At 42.0% G+C, this 21,826-nt stretch overlaps 1 protein-coding gene across 1 annotated transcript in view; it reads left to right on the top strand.

The window, feature by feature from the left end:
* Positions 1-4,120: 4,120 nt before the first annotated feature.
* Positions 4,121-21,826, top strand: part of LOC148594606 (protein cordon-bleu-like) — a gene marked incomplete at its 3' end in the record, with an annotated part of 52,421 nt that continues 34,715 nt past the window's right edge. The window contains exon 1 of the mRNA XM_088525167.1: positions 4,121-4,235. Within this exon, the coding sequence (XP_088381293.1) occupies positions 4,192-4,235 (44 nt within the window). The remainder of the gene's footprint in view (positions 4,236-21,826) is intronic.

Raw genomic sequence — 21,826 nt, 5'->3', positions numbered from 1 at the left:
AGGTCTGGAGATAACTACAGACAAGGGCAAGCTTCAGTATGCCTATGTATAAAGTAGGTGATTACCTGACAGCTCAGAAGTAGTAACAATGATCCCAGCTGTTGCCACCTACTATATAATATAAAACCTATGTCCATATCCTCTTTGCTCATTCAGATGACTTCTTTGACATCCAGTCATCCTTTATTTATTTATCCTACCTTTATTTGTTCTTCCTCTCTTTCTTCGGAGACCAAATTACACCACAGACTTGTTAAATTAAATCTCTAAAACCATAGAGAGATATAAGATTGCAGTTCCTTAGATTCTCAGAACAGGAACTGTTTTTTTTTGTTGTTGTTCTCTCCGAAGTGTTGTGAACTTTGGTACTGAGTCATAAATGAGGCTCCTAGACACAGTGCTAGACAAGTAAGAGAAACAAAAGACGTCCCAGACACTTGTCAGTGATTTGCTGTGCAACTGTGGACAGAGCCAAGGACAATTTGCATGGTCCAGTTCCCCCCTGAGTGCCCCTAAGCATTAAATAACTGTCTTTCTAAAGCAAATTCAGACGCTTGTTTTTGATCATGTTACACTAGCATCGTAGGGACTAGCGATGACTTACTACTTTTTCAAAAAGATTTGTATCTTTCCAACAGGCTTCTCCAAAATTGATACAATTTTCTCCTGGCTATTTTAAGCTTCTTATAAAACCAATAGGACCTATAAGGTTAAATCCCAAAACAACTTGTTGAAGTTGTGGGAAGTGGGAAGGGTGGGAAGTTCTGGGACTCAGGAGTCTAACAAGCCTAGAAAATTGATTTTCCCTTCCATTTTTTTTTCCTGTGGATAGGAAAATCAAAGAATTTCATGAGCTTGAGGCCACATAGGTCCAACTGTGTTATGTGGCCAGGAACTTTGCAGTAGTACAGCAAATCCACTGTCTTACATAAGGCTTAAACGGCAACTTCCAGATTGCTTCCCAGAGTGGGAAAAAAGAGTTGGACTTATGTGGCAAAAATGTATATTTACTGTTAACTAAAATTGCCCATATTAAGTAACTTCTATTCACAGTTTTCTCCTATTAAAAAATCAGGTTTGTTGTATTTTTTGTTCTGCTCTTTAAACTGAAAAATGGCTTCAAATTCTAAGATGCTGCTCAAGCAGTTAAGTTGTAGCAAAGGATATAAACTGTGCTAGATTAGAGGAAAGTCTTGGATAACTGGTGTATATTGGCTAATACTGACCTAATTTTACCTTCTTTTTGCTACATGACAGAAAGAAAAAGTCTTTGGTATTGGACTTGTTTTAACTAGATTCTTTACATGTTCACTTAAGTTTATACAATAAACTTCTTGAAACATGGCAAGATAGTTTTATCAAAAAAATGTAGACTCAAAAGGTTTGATTCAGTAATATAATTTAGCAGTGAAGGTCAAGAAAATCAGAATAATGTTTTGAAGACTGGATAAAAGCAGAAATATGAAACTGAATTACTGATTAATACAGTATTCTTTTCTCAGGTGTTTAATAGCAATGGTAAGGTATTTCATAGGGAAGATGTTATCAGTGAAATGCCTTAATTTCTTAGGATATATATTTGGTAGGTTGGCTAAATGGAGAGGTTCTGTCATGAAACTGTATGGACTGGAAGCCATTAAGAAATCAGTCCTGGGTGGCACCGCACGTATTCAGTATCTCAGACATTTCCTGAGATCTGCAAATACTTGTGCAGCCCCTCTCAGGGCTAGTTCCTGATGCCTAAGAAGTTAACACAGCTTCCACTTGTGGAAATTTCAGTGCACACTAGAAATCCTGAGAATTGGGCCCGCTTCCAGGAACCTTGCAAAAGGCTAATGCCCATGGCCTGCCACAAAGAGTGGCTCTAGCTACTGTGCTCAGACCTTCAGCTGGCTAAATACGATGCAGAAAATGTTAACGCAGTCCTACTAGGATGAACTGATGTGAGATGGTGAAGCCAGTAGGAGAGGGGTAGAAAATCTGGGTCATCAGCAGAGCTGCTGATGTGCAGGGAAGGCAGTGAGGTGGTTGCACTAAGACCTAATGGCAGCAGAGATCGGGAGCAGTGAGAGCAGGGTATAGGACAGCGTGAGGCACCGATGGGAGAAGTTGGACATGGGTGGGACAGAGGCCAAGCACACCTTTGGAATGAGGATATAAGGGCATATAGGTATATCACTGCATAGCAGAAATCTCAGTCAAGGCAGGGGAAGTTGTTGGGGGTTTTAAATGCTTTAAATGGAGCAGCGCAGCTCTTTCTTTGGATGTAGTCATGGAACAGCCTGGGGCTCCTGTATGCATTTGGTGCAGCCTTAGAATATATTCCAGAGTAGGAAAGCATACATTTGGGTTTAGGAGGAGAAAAGGGAGATGAATAAGTAAATGATGAATAGAGCTATGAAATTCAATTACAATTTACTAGATTCACTCTTCGTGCTATTTCAAATGATAGTGTGCACACCCTGAATCTACTCCACCTGCAAAAATACATGTGTAAACTAGCCTTTTCCTTTTTTGTAACGGGGCAAATTAAGAACAGGCAATTGGTTTGTTACTCTGGCTCATATAACTCAGTAAGTGTTGAACCACAGTTACTGAACCAATAGGTATCAGACACTTTTACCACTTTTACCAGGCAAATTAGAGTTCTATGAATTTGTATTTTTGTTCTTTTAAGCAAGGCTAAGGGAATCACTTGTCTCTCTTACTCTTAGGCCCTCTGGAAGGTATTGAGAAGGGACAGAAAACAACTTTCCTTCCCGCTGGGAAGCAGAGCCAGGAATAAAGGGGACAGACCTAAAGTAGTCAAAGTGACGTTAGGAAGAAATTATAGATGACTATATTACAATAAATCGTCTTATTACACATGGAGATAGACGCACAAAATCAGATATCGTGATCATAACGCGAAATCCTTGGGACAAGATTTATCGAATCTTCCATTCACACAGTACAGAAAAGATTTTTTTTTTCCTTTCTGTTATTGGTGCATTAATCCAACGTCTAAATGTTTCCAAGGATTTGCGATCTGCCTGGCATGGCACTTTCTCACAGATAGCAAAGTCATTGTTTCCATGCAGCTGATAACATTGATTTACCAAACTGAGGAGGAACTTTCCCTTTGCTTTTTGGAGTTAAAGGAGCTGCTTGTGCTCCTGCTGGACACTTGACACTGCTGGGTGGGCCGAGGGACTCTCTACACCAACTGAAAACCTGGCTGAAGGGAGAGAAGGGTTTGGATAAGAGGGCAATCACCAACAGAGTGGCCTGTGGGACTGCCAATGGTGTAGCCACGGCAAGGGGTAAGTTGGGGATCGCTCCCCTGTACTGCTCGCAGTCACTCACCGGAGTAACCCTTTGGTCCATGCACACAACTGGCTCCCATCTCCCACTGCCTGAGCCAGTCGCTCTCTCCTGGGAGGCCAGGTGCAGAGAAACTGCCGAGGCAGGTGCCTCCACCCCGCTCTCCTTCCACACACGTGCAGCAGGCACTCTCCTGCACACGGCAGCCAGGTGAATGGCTGGGAAACAGCGCGCTGAGATGGCAAAGTGCCCCCTCCGCTGCCCTGCTTTCCTGCCTTGCAGCGAGCTGACAGCCCTGCGAGGCAGAGGGAAGCGAGCGCTACTTCCCGGGTGCGGGGATAATGTCCCTCCCGGGAGGCCCCGGCTTCGGTGGGATCCCCGCTCTCCCGCCTGCAGCCGCCCTCGCTGGTTTCGGACGCGAGAAGAGCTGCGAAAGTCAAAGGCGGGACAGGGCGCGGAGCCGGCCCTAGCGCGGCCACCGTGTCCCCGCGGGCGGTCACACGGGGCCGCGCTGGCAGCGCCGCCGCGGAGCACCGCGGCGCCCCTCCCCGCACCCTCCCCCAGGTAGGAGGGTCCGGCCCGGCCCGGCTCGGCCCAGCTCGGCAGGGCCGGGCGGCGCGGAGCGGCGGCGGGTGGGGGCGGTGCTGCCCCGCGGGGGCGGCTCCCGCCGCTGCTGCTACCGCGGGGGCGCCCGAGGGGGACGTTGCTGCCCCCCCGCGAGGCGGCGCGGGGAAAGAAGCTGGGTCGTGAGCGTCAGCCTCCTCTTTTACACCCGTGTTTTTTTTTTTTTAAAAAAAAAAAAACTCCACCGCCTCCCCTCGTCCTTTTCCCTCCCGCCGACCTTCGCCCCGCTGGCGCACCGGGCGCCCGTGCGAGCGGCGGCCGCCCATGGAGACGCTGCTGCAGCCGGGGGCTGGCAAGCCCCCCAGCGGGTAAGGAGCCTCTGCTCTGCCCTCCGCGGGGCCGCGGTGGGGCAGGGGGTTGCTCTGGGGCTGCTTTGGGGTTGTTTCGGGGTTGTTTCCCCGGCTTGGCGCTCTGGAGGTAGCGCTGCTCGAGGTAGCGCTGCCGCGGGCGGGTGCGCGTCGGTGGTCAAGAGCGGCGCCTGGAAAAGCGCAGGTGGCTCTGTGTGTTGTTATTTATTTATTTATTTATTTATTTGCGGCTTTTATTTTATTAAGTTTATTTTATTTGTTTTGTTTTGCAAGCTCTGCCTTGGTCGGGTGCCCCCTTGCCCCTGCGCAGAGCCTTTGGCTTTTCTTCTGTGCGTGCGGAAAGAGAGTGCTGCCGGGTGCCCTGGAAAGGTTGATCCAGCCATTAGTTCCTTACCCCCATTACCCTGTTGTCTTGGAGGAGAAGGGGGAAAAAAAGAAAAACACTTTAAAAAATGGCATTCTCATGTTAAAAATGACTTTTTTTCTTCTTCTAATTTTTCTGTTTTTTCTTCTGTGTGTTTGTGGTGGTGAGCACGCATATTGGGCCGGCTGCTGCTCTAAGTTCCCTTTGAGTGGCAGTTATTTAATAGCTATGCCAGACCCATAGCGCACGCAGCCTGACTTGGGGCTCTTGAAGAATAAATATGGAACATAATGTTGCAAATCAGGCAGTTAATTAGGCACTGAAATGCAGCACCGAGGTGAAGTCCTGAGTGGTCTCTTTTGTCCGAGGAGAAGCTGGGCACCTTTAGAGAGCTGCGCTGTCTACTCCTAACGATTTACTGCTCTACTTCACCCTGTCTGCACATATCGAAAAGGGCGGCAATCAGCTCAGAAGCTCTGCCATTTTCTTTTTGGTTATAATGTCTGTGTGATAAATTCATTGCCAGCTGCATAGAAGACAGCTTCAAAGTCCGAGTTGATAGACCACAGCAGTTTTGATATGTTTTGTTTCCGTAGTTTCTGTGTTTAATGGAAGGGAGGGATGGAGGGAGATATTCTGAGGGTAACCTGAAAGTTAGAACGGGCAGTGATGGATGAAGGGGAAAATGCCACTGCTGTAGTAATAAAAACTCATCCTTCCCAAATGTAATGTTGATTAAAAGCCCTGTCTTGGTTGCTAGGTTTCAAAAGATTAATTAAAAAGTTTCAATTTTGGACACAAATCCACATTATTCGTGCGTCTTGGAGATAAAAACTGGAGAGAGCCTCTGAAATCTCAGGGGCTTTATTACCCAAAGGTCTGTGGCATCTATATAGTCAGTTTTTATCACTTTAGACTTAGAGTGGGTTGCACAGTCAGACTCTGATATCACATATATGGACAGAAATTAGAGTGTGTAAAAACTAGCTGTGTTAAACTTCAGTTGCCTTGTTCCTTACCTGGCATAAGATGTATTTAGTCTCAAGTTTAGGGGCACCTGGGATCATGTAAAGTACAGAGTGGGTGCTAATCTGTTCCTGCTGAGCCTGATTGCAAAGCTGTCATATGCATTAGCAAAGAAAGGTGGCATATTTTACCTTAATTCAGTTAAGAGCTGAAATACTCTTGGTTTTACTTGGAGTTTCAGTGTTCTCAGTCTGGCAAAGTCTGTGCCATTGGTGCTGGTTTTGCTGGTACAGCCCTAACTTCCCAGTATTACTAGCCTCGATGCTGGAAATGAGTGGGTATGGGGATCTAGGTTTTACTCGGTCAATGAAGAAATCTCCTATCACCAGGCAAATGTGTCAAGAAGACAGCTTCATTTAGTCCTCTTGGATCCCTTGTAAGTCCCAAGGTGATCTGCACCTATGGCACTTGTTGGGGAACATTTAATTTAAGGGGACTAAGACATAAGCGTATTCCTTCACACAGGAGGGGAAGTCAGTATAAATTTCTATCTTATTGATTAATTTAGCTTGCATTTATAAAAGCAAGAGATTAAAAAGGAGTGCAGCTTTACAATTCTAGACAAAATTTAGGCAGAGCTGTTTTGTCTCTGTGTAAATCATTAATAGCTGTGTTAAGAATTTCTTTTGTTAAACAGTGAGCAAATTTAATGTATCATTTGGTGCAGTGTGGAGGACAGAGACCCTGCTGCTGTGTGTCTCGTGCAGATAGTTTGAAAACATGTATTTCATGGCACAGCTGTTTGACAACTGTGCATTAGAAGCAGGTTACTTTTTTTTTCTTTTTCTTTTTGTTTAAATAGCAAAGGCAAAAGTTTGTCATGGTGCCACAGGGTTTTCCCCATTTCTCAATTTCAAGAACAGTTCTTGGTATACTTCACTACCAAGAATTTTATTATTACTAATTGCTAGGTATGAGCTTTGTAAAGCTTTATGGACTTCATAGTGTTTCATTTAATTAACAGTAATTTAGGGTGATTTTAAGGTTGAATTTAAGAAAAGCAGCAGAAAGAAGAAGGAAGAATTTCCTCTTCTGTAATTGTGCAGCAGGTGCCAGCAGAGGGAAGTGCTCCCTTGTGCCCTGGTGTCTGCACCTGCACTCATTTTGTTAGTGAGAGCAGAGGCAGTGTCTCTGCCTTTCTCGAACATCTGATTGGTGAATTTGTTGGCCATAACTTGGCGTACATCCGTTTGAAGTGGTACAGAGGAGCTGAGCCTAAAACGAGGACTTTTGGGATCAGTTCTGTTCTGGTCCTCTGTTAGGGATCCTGCAGTGTGTTGAGCATCTTCACCTGGCGGGTGCTGAGAGCATCTCCATATCTCCCCAAAATCAGGGGCTGGCTGCTCCGTGCCTTTTCCTCTGAGCACAGAGAAACCTCCTGGGTAGCCCTGGGCAAAGCAGTTGGCACTGTATCAGGAAAAGTCTCTATATTTAAAAAAGATGTGTAGGAGCTTTGTTTTTGGTGCTTAGCTTCCTTCCCTCTGTCCCAGGCCCTTACAGTAACCCTTAGCAAACAGCAGTGCGCACACCCTAGTGGCACCTGCTTTGGAGTGACTTCAGGAAAAAGCTGTGGAACATCAGCAGAGTTTGCAGGTAGAATTGGGAAAGCAAACCCTCAGCTAGAGAATGAATTAAGACACTTTTTTGCTGCTATTTATGCCTAGCCCACATGGTCGAGCAGGTTATTTTGTGAAACTGCACGTCTAAACTAAGGAAAAAAAGTTCTTGGCGCTTATGCTACGCACAAAATGCATATGCATATGTATGCGTATGCTTACCATATATTATATGGAAACTTTATTTTAAAAAAGCCCAAAGAGAGCCATTTGCCATAGAATACTAAAATGCTAGTATTTTTTGCACACTAGTCTGTCTGCGTTGGTAAACTTGTGTCCAGGCGTCACAGGATTTAGGATATACAGAACTAATGAAGTAATTCAATCTTTAAACCAAAATCTTGAGCAACTGGAAAACTGGGCAAGCTGCCCACATTTCACCTGCTTTATGTGAGATTTCTGTGTAATGTGCAGAATAGCAGATGGCAAAGAACAGTGAATTCAATCAGAAATGCGGGCTAATAGCGTGATACTTATTTTGGACATTAGTTTTTGAACTCGCCAAAATAGTAACACTTTTGCTTTTGACCTTATACCTGGTGTTTTGTCCTGGTTTGTGCTTAGGCTGCTCTGGCAATGGTCAGGTGGAGCTGCTTATATGTATCTCAGCTGCAAACATTTTCTCTGTAATCTCTTTTCTAGCACCACTGCCAGCACTAGCCCTCTCCTCTCAAACAGTTTGGATCTGACATATTTCTTTTTGTGCCAGCAGAGATAGGTCACATTAAATAAAACTCATGCAACAGCACCTACAATTATGCGAAACAAACGAAACAAAACAAGGCAATTTTCACTGTATTTTGCACTTCCGTATGGACATAACTCTTTTTTTTTTTTTTTTCTCCTTCCCTCCCAGGATTGCTGAAGATAAGCAAGCTACTTGTAAGAATAAGCCGCATGGCGAGATGAATGCTGTACAGTCCAGTTCTGACAGCCTTGCTTTTGGAATTCTGCTTCCCTATTTCTCCCATCTTCCTTTTCCCCTCTTCTTCTTTTTCTTTTTCCAGGGATGTTGATGATGTTCCCCAGTTGAGCACTGAGGTGGCTTAGAGGCTCCCTTCTGTGCTTTCTAAGATAGTCATGATAGTGCACTCTCCTTATTTGCTTAATTGTTTCCCATGATTTTCTTTCCTGTGGCTGTCCACTATGTTTCTCCATCTTTCTCTTTTCTTCACCTCTTCTGACACTGTTAGATGAAACGAAACTGTCTCTTTTCTGCTCCAGCTTGTCTCCATATTACTTTTTGGTGTCTTCCTTGTAATTCCAATTTGATTTCGCCCCTCAGTGCGCTCTCTCCTGTAACTTTGCATGTGGGTCAAATTGCTTGTCTTTATGAAAGCACTGTGTTTTTCCCCAGGTGATAGCACCATCTTCTCATGTGCTAGCTTTTACCTGTCATCCTGTCTGGGCCACCAGCTTCACCGGGTACACTGAATTTCCAGGCTGCTGGAGGAGATGAAGTTGGCAGTGGTGTGTGTGTGAATTACAATTTAAAGCATTCTGGGTGCAGTTTTAGATGATATTACCTATCTTACCATCAGGAAAAAAAAAAAAAAAAAAAAAAAAAAAAAAAACAAAACCACCAAAATGCTCTGGACATGCTTATTTTGAAGTCGTTTTGGTAAATATGTGGTTTGGGTGGAGTTCTTTAGTCTTGCTACAGAGGTAGCATATTGATGTTTTGATGAATAACTCAGATAAGAGTGCACCCATAACTTTGGCCAGGGTGAAAGGAATGATAGTTTTTGAATATGTGTGCATACCCTTAAACTTATACAGCATTTTAAATGTCATTTTAAATATGGCATATTAAATATAATATTATAATATTTAAAAAATGTTTAAGTATTTTAAATATTTTTTAGTCTCTTCTTATCATAGACTTGAATTGCCTTACAGGCATTAATGAAGGCTTTCTAACAAAATCCATTTGGGCTAAAGACTTGAGAAACTACTTTTTTTCCTTTTTTTTTTTTTTTATGGGCAAAAATGTGGCCATGTTCACAGAGCTCGCTCTGAAAGCAGCCAGGACGCCTGTGGCAGAGTCAGGGAAGGAACTCGCTCCTCTTGCGTCGCAATTCAGTGCCCTAACAAGTATTGCCCTGTGCTCACTCTTTAGCTACTCTGTCAGCATCAGTAAACACTTGATTTTCTGGCAGAGATTATGTTCTGTATAGTACAGTGCTCTGTGTCGCTTTGTTACTGTGATTTCCATGGAAGTTGACAGCTCTCACATTTTAATGCTTCTTGCAAGGGCTTCAGGGGGTCTTGAGAAATTTATTTTTCTGGAGTGTGTGAAACTGCTTTCTGCACTAGAAGTTGGGAGTGGAGAGAGGGAGGGGGAAAAAGAAAAGAAGACTTCAAACCCATGCTTTCAGATACGTTTGTGATTTAAGGATCTTGTCATAGTAGATGCAATTCCACATAATGGCAGCCGTGGCCTCTATTAGCATATTAATTTTCTGACTGTATAGAGTATTTCCAGAGCTGCTAGCTGCCCAGTGAGCCAGACGGCTTGTCATTAAATAAGTGATCCTGTGAATAGTGTATTATTGTCATAGTTTCAGCATTGCAATGTCAGCCAGGGTCTTGATGAATGCGAAAAGTGAGTCACAGACTGCATGGCAGACCAGTGCTGTGGTCGCTCTGACGGTGCAACAGCTTCTGATACCTGTTTTTACGGCTTCTGCACCAGAAATGTTGTCAGTGTTTCCTGGGCCCGCCAGATAAGCAGCTTTGTGAGTAAATAGAGAAGTAGAGAAAGAAAGGTGTTGAACACGTTTTTCTGTTTATGTTCCTTTATTATTGCTGTAGTTTCCAGGATGAGAGTGTCTATTGGACAAAAAAAAATCTTTTTACTTGTGTTCCTGTAAATTCAACCTCATATTTGAGCATTAAACTGTGGGTTCTTTTTTTGTTTGCTTTTATTTTGTTTTTTTTTTTTTTTTCAGTGTATTACATGGGCAGGTGTCACTAGTCTCTGGTGGCCAATTCCAGTGACGATCTTGGTCTTTTAGCTCAGTGATGAACTTGGTCTTAATGCTTCTTCTGAGCGTCAAAAATGAGCGACCTTGCTTATGGGAAAACGTATGTCTACTGACCTGCTCTGTGGCAGGCAAGGTGGAGCGTTAAATCTAGTGTGACTTTTACTACACAAAATTGCCACTGCCACCCAGAAGTTCAGATTTTCCCTTTTTGCCTCAAGCAAGAAGCGAAACAAAGAAAGATAAGCCTGGTGGGTACACCTGGGGCTGTTGCCTTGAAATTCATGTTTCCTTAGTAGGCGCTACAAATGACACAGGCTAGAAGAAAATTCAGACTTTCCGAGCCAGATTGGGTTTTGGTGCTGACAGTAGAAGCTTCCTTTATTCAATAAAATAAACAGATACCATGTGAAGTCATGCCACAGGCACAGAGGTTGAGCAAGAAAACTATGTTTTTACGTTACCAGTGTTCTAAGTGTAGCCACAAGGTGAAGTTCAACAGCAAGTACCAATCCAGAAGTACTTGATCAGATGAGTATTTCTTTGTGTTCACAGCAAGGACCACTAGTAAACAGCATACAATTCTTGATTTAATCTATCTGTTTTCCTTTGCTGTGTGTCAGATTTATTTATATAAATGCGTGCTGATCTAGTCAACTGTCACCGAAATCTTATTGTGAAGTTGAGCAAGAAGAGTAAAACTGTATTGGTACTTTTTTGCAAACTAATGTTAAATCCTTTTTTTTCTTTTCTTTTTTGCATACCATTGAGATTTAAGATGAGTAACACTGATAGTTGATGAGATTTTTTTTCTGAATTCTCGAACGTTATTTTTGTCATTTGCTGTCTTTAATTCCAAGACCATGAATGCTTTTATTTATATGATCGCTTTTTTGTTAATAATTTTTGAAGCATGTATAATTATGTGATGTGAGTTTTCCTGAGAATGATGTTTTCATTGTAATAGACAACAAAGCAGCTCCAAGGCCTTAATATTAGAGCACCAGTGGGGATGGGTTGTACCTTTTTTGGGGGTCAGAGAGCTGTTGCAGTTAGTTTGCCAGAGCCCTTTCCTCTGCAAAGGAGGCTTGTTGGTGTGGGGTGAGAGTGCTGTCTCTCTAGTCGCAGTGTCTCATGTGGGTGTGAGGGGATGATGCAAGGGAGATGAGAGACCATGTTTGCCTCCAAGGGTTGCATGAAGGTCTTGCAAGACTTTGTATGGAGCAGCTTTGCCGGGTATAGAGTCAGCTTGCTTAAAGCTGATTTCTCCAGGCAAGATGTATAGAGAGGCCAGTTTCACATTATCTGTGTGAATTTTGTATAAGAAAGCCCTTACTTCTTCCTCGTGCCTGCTGCAGTGAGGGCCTGCCTCAAAGGGAACACTCCCCCTTTGCCTTTGGGGTTCCTTGGGAACAACCTGTTAACAAGGGCAAACACAGCAGTGAATTTTGTCCGAGAACCTTTAAAATGTTTTTTTTCTTCTTTGTGCTGTTTGCCTGGCGTTATTTTGGGAGTTTAGTAAGAACTAAATTTTGTCCTCTCTAGCAGATCCCAAAAAGGAGACCTGAAATAATCTGGAGTTGTTTTAGAATAAAACGTTATTTCACTTTTCTTACTGTTCCTGCTGCCTTTTTATTTATTGATGTATTTTTAGTTTATGATGAAATCTCTTGCACATGCAGCAAAAACACCACCTTGGTAAAGACACTGAGGATTGCGTGGCTGTTTCTGCTGTGCACCGATGTCGTCCTTTCCGTCTCTGCCGTGAAAGGAGTTGCTAAAATCAGTAAATAGTTTGAGCCAAATCTGCAGGGGGAGAATCCCTGTTTTCTGTGTTCTCCTTTTATCTGCTTTTCTCTTGTTGCAGCGCTTTATTTCTGAGCAGCCCCTCTGAATGCTGATGAGAGAATATCTTGGTGCGACTCCAGATTTTTGCCATTTATTTATGTATTATTTTTTCCCCTTTTCTTGAGTAATCTCTGCTGGTACTTGGTACCAAGGCTCCACTCTTACAGATGCCAGAGAAATCGCTGCTGGTTCCCTGAGGGTGTAGCTCATGTTTCAGTGTCAGCACAGTGTTCTGTGCTCGCGCTGGGCTCGTCACGGTGCTAGCGTTGCTTCTGGCAAGCGTGCACGATCCAAAAGCCTCTTATGTGGGACTCTCTGCTTGGCCAGAGATACCTAGCTCAGGTCCTAGCCTACATCTTCAGCTTCTGGTGCCCTGAAAATCTCTGTGTTCTGACACCTTCGGTTGTTCCTGTGACTGGTTCCACAAGGCCATTAAGTAAACCTACAAGTAGGTCAGATCACGTTGCTGAATGGCTGCTGTTATAATCACTGACATTATTTTGCTCACTTCTCCTTTGCTCCGTTCCTCTGCCTGTGCTGCGCTGGAGAGTCACTTGGTCATCCTGCAGCAATGTTGAACAGCAGAGCATGCTAAAATAATGTTATGATTTCCAGGGTGCATAATCTTGTGGTTTTCTAGACAGACACAGTCTTTCATTTCCTGTCTTCTCTTTTACTGCTGTTTACTTTCACTCCCTGGACAGATGTCCCTTGTCTAGAGGGAGAGAAATGGGAAATAGACTCTCCTTTCTGTATATCCTTGGGCCTGGACTTGTTGTTCTGGCCTTCTCTAAGGTTTGCCTGTCGTTTGCCTCAGCACCATCCTAGAATTTAATAAAGACTTTTATAGGAAGGTAGTTTTACTTCGGCCCTGACATTAGCCAGTCAAAGATTGCTATCTTTATGTAAAATCTACTATTTCTGAACATGTATCAATACAAAATTGCTTTCTTCATACTGGATCTAGCTTTTCTGTTGAGATAAATACAGGTATACCCATGTGTGATGGATAAAGAAGCCAGAACGAAACATATAAATTAATAAAATAAAAAAGACAATAGGTATACCTCATTTCCGGTTAAGTATGACACTGTATTTAATCTTAAAGGTTTCTGGATTTTATAAAACTTTTAGGAAGAGGATGAAAAGTTACTGTGCAAGTTTCAATAATACCTTTAGGGTTGGTCTGTTTTTCCCTTTCAATTTAAGGCTTGTAGATCAAACCACCTTTCTGAAATGATCTCGAAAGGCAGATTTAAGCACAATCTAAGAACTATATGTTGGTGATTGAGCTGCCTCATTACCAAGGTAAAGTTGCATCTCTCCTTACCTTTTAATCAAACTCAGGTGGAGTCTCCTAATGATTCTCAATGGTTTTGGAAGGAACAAGAGAAGACCTTGTTGACCCAGGTGCTCAGTTATTCTGCAACTAGTACTCAATCTCATGGTCAGATACCAGCAAAATTTCTCTTTTAAGAAATATAGATCCTATTTTTCTGAGGAAGACAAGTCATGAGCTTCAGAAGTCATCAAACAACAGTGGATGAAAGCTATTATTTAGTGTAATTATTTGCTTTTAGTTAGTTAGTAATTTTCTTGTGTGATTAATAAACATTGTTTCAGTGGGGTTTTTAGCACTCAGTGATGCCAGGATCATAAATTAGAGGTTTTTTTTTTCTTTTTTTTTTTTCCTCCTTCAGTTATATTCTTTTGTTTAAATTTAGACCATCTGATGGGTGACCTCCTGGCTTATACATAAGTCAAACCAGATATTTATTTATTTTAAATTTATTTTTTGGAAAAGCTGCTGATGTAGTATCGTAGGGAATGACTGGTAGGGGCAGGGCAGACTCAGAGGTTGTCTGTGCTTGTGGTTTATTGGGCTCTGTTGGCACTGATGCTTGCACTTGTCCAAAAAAGAGCATGGCAAAAATACCGGCCAAGTGTTGAATGCAAAACTGCTGCTACTGCTTGTCTTAAATTCACTCTGCAGCAGTTTTAAATCTTAACATGCGTTTAGCATGAGGAGAAGTGGGCTTGGCTACTCTCCCCTGGTCCTACTGTTCTGCTCTACCATCTCTACCTGCTGTTGCCTTTATTTTTATTACAGTCAACTTGAAAGCACCTTGTTTCCACCAGTGTTTTGCAGTGAAAGACCCTATGGAACAATACCTTGCTTGCGTTGCCAAAGGGCAAAGGGGTCCATGGTTGCTGTCCTCCCCGTTATTGTTTTCACGAGGTCACACACGGTGCTACCACTGTTTTTCCGGAAAGCCCGCAGCTTGATGCCGCCTCATGCTCTTCTCATTTAAGACTCCTGCCCACCTCAGCCTTGGTTTGCTGTTTATTGTTACTTATTCTGAAATTAGCTGTAGTCATTTTGGAACGAGATCTTTTGGCATTCTGGCAGTTAAACACCGTGCTTTCTCCTATTAGGAATGAGAGCCAGGTCTACTGGAAAACGCTTTACAAACAGAAAACTGCCTCGAGTGTCAAACCTGTTTATACAGATACCTTGGGTTTCGTGCCACAAAAAGCACCGTAAATTCCCCATGCTGTTTGATTTTTCATAAAGAGAAAGTTGGAAAGAAATGGTGCTTGCAATGCAGTTCTAATTATTTATATACTAATTTGCTCCTTGAGAATAATTTTATATTTTTAAATCCCATTTAGTACCGAAACAGTGGAAAAAGGAATCTTAAGCTACCTCATATTGTGCAATTTAGGTTACGCTCCCCTGGAAAAAAATTGGCAGCACTGTGGGTTTTTTTTTTCTTTTTCTTTTTTGTGCATGTGTGCAAATCTATTTTTTTACTAAGTGGTGTATGGAACTGGTTTTGGCCACTCTTTTTTAATGCAAATTCCCATGTACCTTTATTATAATAATATAAACAGTTGTACAGAATCTCAAATATTAAATTGTTTAACGCAAATAGCGTGTGTGCACCAGGCTTGAGTAGTATTTTGAATAGCACACAGTGACGGAGGCAGATGTGGCAGAGCCCACCCCTGCCACCCTGGGACAGGTGACACCCGTCAGCCCATGGTAGAGATGCATGCTGCATGTGTCCTACCTAAAAAGGCTGCCTCAAAAAGGGGAATATATCCCATTGCTTCTTTTCTGCAGGCTGTCTTTGTGCCTCTGCTTTCCAATGGATCGCGAGGACGCGGTATCCCTTTGCCCCGAGCAGATGGTTGAGGAAGGTGCCAGCAGCACAGAGGCTGCATCGGTCTCGCCATCTCAGTCCGGCAGGGGAAGGGCTGAGTTGCTTGGGAGAGCCCAACGCGAGAGCTCAGATGGCCCCAAAACCCCTCGTGCCCTGTTGAGCACCTGGCTGCCTGCAAGGGTAGTCAAGTATCTGTAAATGTTTCATAAGTATGTGTTGTATTAAGACAAAGCCCCATATCAGCAGCAGGGGTTTTCCTGGGTTAAATTACTTTCACCAAGACTTAGTTAAGGGGAAAATTCTCTAAATAAACTACTTTTCTTAACTTTCTGTGCTGCCTTTTTTTTTTTTTTTTTTCTTTTAGCAAGGATACCGTCAATAGGTATAGAAAGAAAAAGAGTGAATGTCATGGTAAGTTGTTATTGTATATTTATGCAATGGAGAGAGGAAAAATTGTCTCATTTTCAGCAACCAGGTACACACTTTCGTAGTACTTGGGAAAATCCTTATAAAGCTTTTGCAACCAGATGAACTTGAAATTATACTTTCTGAAATGCCTCTCATTTGTTGCCAAGTGTCCATAGTGCTTATCCCAGAAAGAAAGAGTTTTTCATAGTTGAACTATATAGGCATAGCGAGGTCCCCATAAGAGCTTTCCTTAGAGTTGTCTGCTTTCCTGAGTAGGCTGTGTATGTAGTATATGTCTAGATAACTGCAGGATAGAGATACAAGGAAGGTTTAGGGTGTAAGTAGATGCTTTTCTACCACACTATGCAAAATTCATCTGCTCTGTAGATGAATTACATTTGACTTTCTTACCAAGTCACAGGCAGAAGATGTAAAAGCTGTACTTTGTGCAAATTGTTTAATATGGAAAATAAATGCTATTGTATGGGATCTTACTTCAGGAGTCAAATGCCCACTGGGCTGTACAACTGTGGCATTCCTTCCAGAACTGGTCTGGAGTCCGTTTACAGCTAGCAAATGTCTACATGCTAGATGTATTTACGAGGATAATAATTTGACAGACAGTGCAAGCTACAGATCCTAAGATGTGTGTGGATAACTGTGTCCTGTTGAAATGTACTTTACTTGGGGGGGGGCTGGAGGAGGGGAAGTGGTACTGAGTTGAAAAAATTTGTGAGGTGGTTTCTGATTCTCCAAAAGCCTGTGGAGGAGGAAGACTGCAGGATATCCATTTTTATTACTGCATGATAGAGTGCAGCCATGTTGACATTTGATGCAGACTCCAATTGCTGAAATTCTATATAGTCTTGTATCGCTCAGTGCCTATGACACAGTGTGTTTCTGAGATTTGGCAGTGGCGCATGAGGATTTCACAAGACGGAGAGTTCGAGTCTTTGTCATTTTGCTAAAGTTGTCTGAAAGCATGTCCCTCTTGTACTCGGAATAAATAGAAATCGTATGGAGAAATCACTTGGGAAAAATGAAACTACCCTTCGATTGTCAAGTTTATTATTTCTAGCTTTTTAAAATTCTCCCTTTGTTTCTGATTTTTGCAGCATGACAGGAGAGGACAATTACATTCTTGAATTTGTATTTGGAGAATACCTATTGCCATCCCGGTGTTGCATTTTGAAACAGTTTGAATAAATTTCCCCTGTCATTGCTGATCATCTGGCCAAGGTGTCACCTGCACAATCTTCTGCTTTTCGGTCCTTGCTGCACTGGGCTGCACAGTCCTCTCGCTGGACGTGGCTCAGACTCACTGCGCAGGCTTAAGCAGCCCTCGGCCGACTCGGACGGTGGCCTCGCTGCTGGCAGTGGCCTGCAAGGCCACGAGCCCGGCAGAACCCAGAGTATGTAGAGAGCAAACTCTGCAAATAACTGCAAGCAACTGCAAATATGTGAACGTAGAAAGGCTTAGAAGTGCCCATCTGTATAAATTAACTTTCTTAAATGACAGGCGTGGGGGTATGTGCTGAAGATTAAACCAGGTCTGCTGATCAGAGCTGGAGGTTCTTGTTTTGTTTTGTTTTCCTGACGTCTTCAACTTTCCTGCCCTGGATTTATTGAACCAGGGGTTCATGTGCTGTAGGGGGGAAAAAATATCACAAAAGAGCAATTTTGTCTGTCTAAGTATAATGATACTTGTCGCTTTTCACATGGTTGCCTGTAAATTTTGCAACCAGCATGTTTGAAGAAGCGTTTGTAAAACCTTAGGCTTAGACTCATAGGCAGCATTTAAGTAGACTATAATGACATTCGTTCTCACTTAGTCCGGTTCCAGCTCTTCTCAGACTTAAACAGTGTAAGTGTATTCTGATACACACCTTTGTAATTACATAAAATTGATACTAAGCCATATGACCTCTGGTTACAGATCTAGATATTGGCATCACTTCATTTACCATGTCTGAGTATAAATAAATGTCTCTATATGAATGAGTCTGTAGTTCATTATGTGCTGCAGTTGTTACAGTTTGCACATAAAAATGTATTCCAGTAGAATAATACTTCAGCCAACACTTAAATGGGAGAACTGAGAGGTAATAACACTTGTTTTTCATAGTGAATAAGGCCTTCCTTTTTTAAAAAAACATTTCATACCTAACTGCATTGAATTGTTTTATCACAGAGTAACTCAATGTGTATGCCCGTACTCAGTAAACTGAGCTGTATTGTTTTAGCACTTCAGTAGCTTAATTTTTTTCATCCTACTTCATACTTATTAATAATCAGAGCACGTGACTGTTGAGTAACTCTGTAATATTACTAGGCAAGTCATGGAATTCACTTTTAATGACCAAAATTAAATATAACAGAGAGCAGACAGCATTTCATGTGGTAACTTGGCAGAATTGTGAGTGAAGGCTCAAAGCTTTTCTTTGCTGGTGGCAGTTTCATTTTTCAGCTAAGCTTAAAGTAATATTTTAATATCTGAATCCAATCTAACAAAAACATATCTGGAAATTTGAGATTATTTATATAGTGGAATATATGTAGCATATGTTGTATGTTTTGTGTTCATAGTGAAGAAATTCTAGTTGATCTAACCTGTAACAATTTGTCTTCGGCGTCTGGGAGAGATTTTTCCTGGAAGAAGTTGATATGCACAGCTTCTTCTTTTCTTTCCTTCAAATCTTTCCTGAAGGGACCAAGTCAGAAACAATTTGTTTTTGATAAGTTTGTCTCTTGTTAATTTGAGTGATAATTTTTTTTATTTACCTAGTGCACTTGAGCTACACCTCCCGCCCGCTTATCGCGGTGAAGTTGCTTACTGTTGCTAAATATACCCCTGCATTTTAAAGAAGCAAAGCCATGCGTGAGTGCTGCCCATTCAGAGCAGAAGGGAGTTAGGGAGGGACCTGATGGTAACTTGAGAGCAAGAGCAGATGCTAAATTAGCAGCTGGATCGTTAGTAACGAGTCCACAAATGTCTGCTGGGAAATGATCTTCTTTGGGCGCATGGAGTGTGGGTGTGTGGGTTATTCTGAGTTATTATGTGAGTTTCTCGCTTGTAGTTGCTCTCTGCCCGTGACTCAAAGGAAAGCCATAGAGCTATGGGGTTATTTATTTGCAATGTGACTAGTGGCTTGTTTTGTTGAAAATATAGACTGCGTTTGTAAACTTATTTATCTGACGGAGTTTTCTTTAAAAAGCATGAAATCAGAGCAGTTATAAATGACTGCAAGTGCAAGAAGATTGCAGGCAGCATTTCAGTTACAGAACTGAGTAAAAAAACTCAAAAGACTTTAGGAAAAGCAAGTAGTGATTAAAAAGGCACCATTAGTAATTCCACAGATATGTTCTGTTTTGACCATTAATATTAGTAGCTATTTGACCACTGACTGTGATCAGAAATAGATCGGATCATGACCGGATCATACCCTAAATAATGGTTGAATAATTGGGAAAAACAAGTGATAGCCAAGTGGGAGAACTGGAATAACGAAAAGACTGGGCGGTAAAACATCGAAGAGCTAGAGAATAGTGCCATCTATTTAAAAGATGAAAATTCCTTGTGTCCAAGTCTCTTGTTGAGAAATATCTGAACTCTTTATGAAAGCCTAGTCTAGTTGACTACCACCATCTCCTCTGTCCTCCAGCCACCTCCCACTTACTCACCGTAAATGCAGGCTGGAGAGTGCTCCTTGTCTGGCTTTTAATTTACATTGAACATGAGCTATTTTTTTTCTTAAGCCAATGATTCTGTAAATGTGTGTATCTACAAGCTGCATTTTTCCCTGTGTTGAAATAAAACAATAAAAAATATATACTCCACCTTATTAACTTGGTAAAATTGATTCTATTTTTTACAATAAATAAGGACAAATATATGCATATGTCAAGCTATTATCTGCACCAAAAGTCTGTGGTGTTCTCCCCTTCCTCCCGCATTTTTTTTTTCTGCCCCGAACAGTGATTTACTGTGTGAAGGTACCCTGTTCTGCTCAGCTGGCCTCTGGTACCAGCAGCTGGTTGAAGGTCAGAAGAAAGTTAAGACTTTGGGGCTGGTGGTGGGGTTGGTGGGGCTGCAGAGAAGATGTCAGGACAGGTCAACGGAAGTGGGGATGACGGTGTCAGGATGCCCAGGAGTCCCATGGTTGGGTATTGGCATCCCGGGTGCTTCTGATCCAGCCTGTGCTCCCCTCTCAGCAGTTCAGACTCCCCTTTTCTTGAGCAGGTGAACAGGAAACTTTCAAATAACTATTTCCATTTGTGGAGCCTTTTTGCTGACCTTTCTGGCAGCAGGGTAAGGTCTTTCCTGAAGTTGAGCATCTCCGTAAAAGAGAGGGAGCTTAAGGTTGGTGAGTTGCTGTGGGAGCAAAAAAGCTCAAGAAAGACAGCCAAACATGAAAGTTTGGGCCACAGTTTTGAGTTGTGTAGTGTATATAGTAAAAATGTAAAATGTTTAGTTAAATACAGTGTGTGTGTGTTTATATATGTGTGTGTGTGTATATATATAGCCCATAAGAAACAGACAAGCATGTTATTGTGTTTTTATTCTCTCTCTCTCTCTCTCTTTCTCTCTCTCTCTCTCTCTCTCTCTCTCTCTATATATATATATATATATACACACACATACACATAACCTTATAACTAAAATCTTTTAATTAATGTTACTCACATGATAGTATAATGCATATGCATATGTGAAGATTGTAGTCAGTATTGCTCAGGTCAAAGTACATTCATGGGAGTGACTTTATTTTTTTTTTAAAAAAAAGTCACTAACAGCTTGCTTTCTGGAAGATTAAGCATTACAATTCTTTAATTGCCTGAGAGGAGTTGCTTCTCGCTGTTTGTACATGTGATTGTAATTTAGCTGAAAGGAAAAAGGAGAGTAACTTGGTGTAAATGCACTAAACTGCTCCATCTACTGCTGGGGGGTCAAAATATTCTGCAGGGTGGTGGTTGTGCTGTAAAAATACCCTGCCTGCTGCAAAGAGCAAAGAGGTAGAGGTCAGTGTGATTGCTGGGCTGAGAGCAGCTACAAGATTTTTAATCAGAGGAATGTTTCGTAAAGATGTGAATATGCCCTGTTTCTGTGTAGAGCTATATAGATTTACCAATTCACTGTACGTGGCTGCTTCTTCTAGTTCTTTCTCTAAATTACAGTTCCATGTAGTTTTCGTATATACACGTGGCCATACTGTAAACCAAAACAAAAATCTGCCTTTGCCTTACTGCCTGCTGCTACCTATTCAAAATACTGTAATTATTCAAATGTAGTGTCAATGCAGCAGTCAGCGTCTTCTGTCTCGTATCAGGCATGGCAGTTTTGAAGCTTTTGCCTATTGCCTGTTTTCATTTCTAGTGCTTAATATCAAGCCTGATTATGGGAATAGATTCTGCAGGCTTTGCACATAAAACTTTTTATAGTCCAGATTTTCATTTAATTCTGGGGTTGCACCCAGATGCCTCCAATGTTCCCCGATGCCTCTTGAATAGGCATCATTTTCCTCAATAACTGGCCTTGACATTCAGGCTCAGAAAGTTCATGTCAACTCGGATTTGTGCTAGTGTGCATGGTTTCCTAGAGCTTCCTGATTTCATGCACAGTATGTGATAATAACCTTGTAGGTGACCTGTAAGGCTCAGGACCATCCCCAGATAATTCACAGCACAGGGCTGTGACTGTGGCATGTGTAAAACAACCACAAATCCCATTCTGCATTCAGTAATACAAGTGTATATTGTAAGTATTTCAGTACAAGTTGGTGATGGGTCAGACAAAAATCACTTTTTTTTCTTTTAAGTGATGTGATCTTCAGCCTGTTTACACTATGCAGTGCTTTAATATAGATAAGTATTTAATAATCTAACTAACACAGATAGAAATATCATCATTAAACCCTCTTTGGGGATAGTGGGAGCTAATCTGTAAAGTCTAGTTTCCTCAGTCCAAGGAATGTCCTCAGCTCTGGTTTTGTGCAAGAGGTGATGAGGTCATTATGCAGCTTGTAAAAACTTTTTACGGTCACTTAGGCGTGAACTTGAACTGTGCTGAGGACTGAAATAGTCACCCAGGTGTATGCGTCTGTATCTGTCAAATGCTGTAGCCCTTAAAAATGTGGTCAATGTGGTCAAGTTGCTCTTTTTCTTTAGAAAACAGTACGAA

The sequence above is a fragment of the Tinamus guttatus genome, unplaced genomic scaffold, assembly GCF_059628265.1.
Source record: "Tinamus guttatus ecotype Peru unplaced genomic scaffold, ASM5962826v1 Tinamus_guttatus_pri_ptg000224l, whole genome shotgun sequence".
Taxonomy (NCBI): domain Eukaryota; kingdom Metazoa; phylum Chordata; class Aves; order Tinamiformes; family Tinamidae; genus Tinamus; species Tinamus guttatus.
This window is presented reverse-complemented; position numbering and strand designations above follow the sequence as displayed.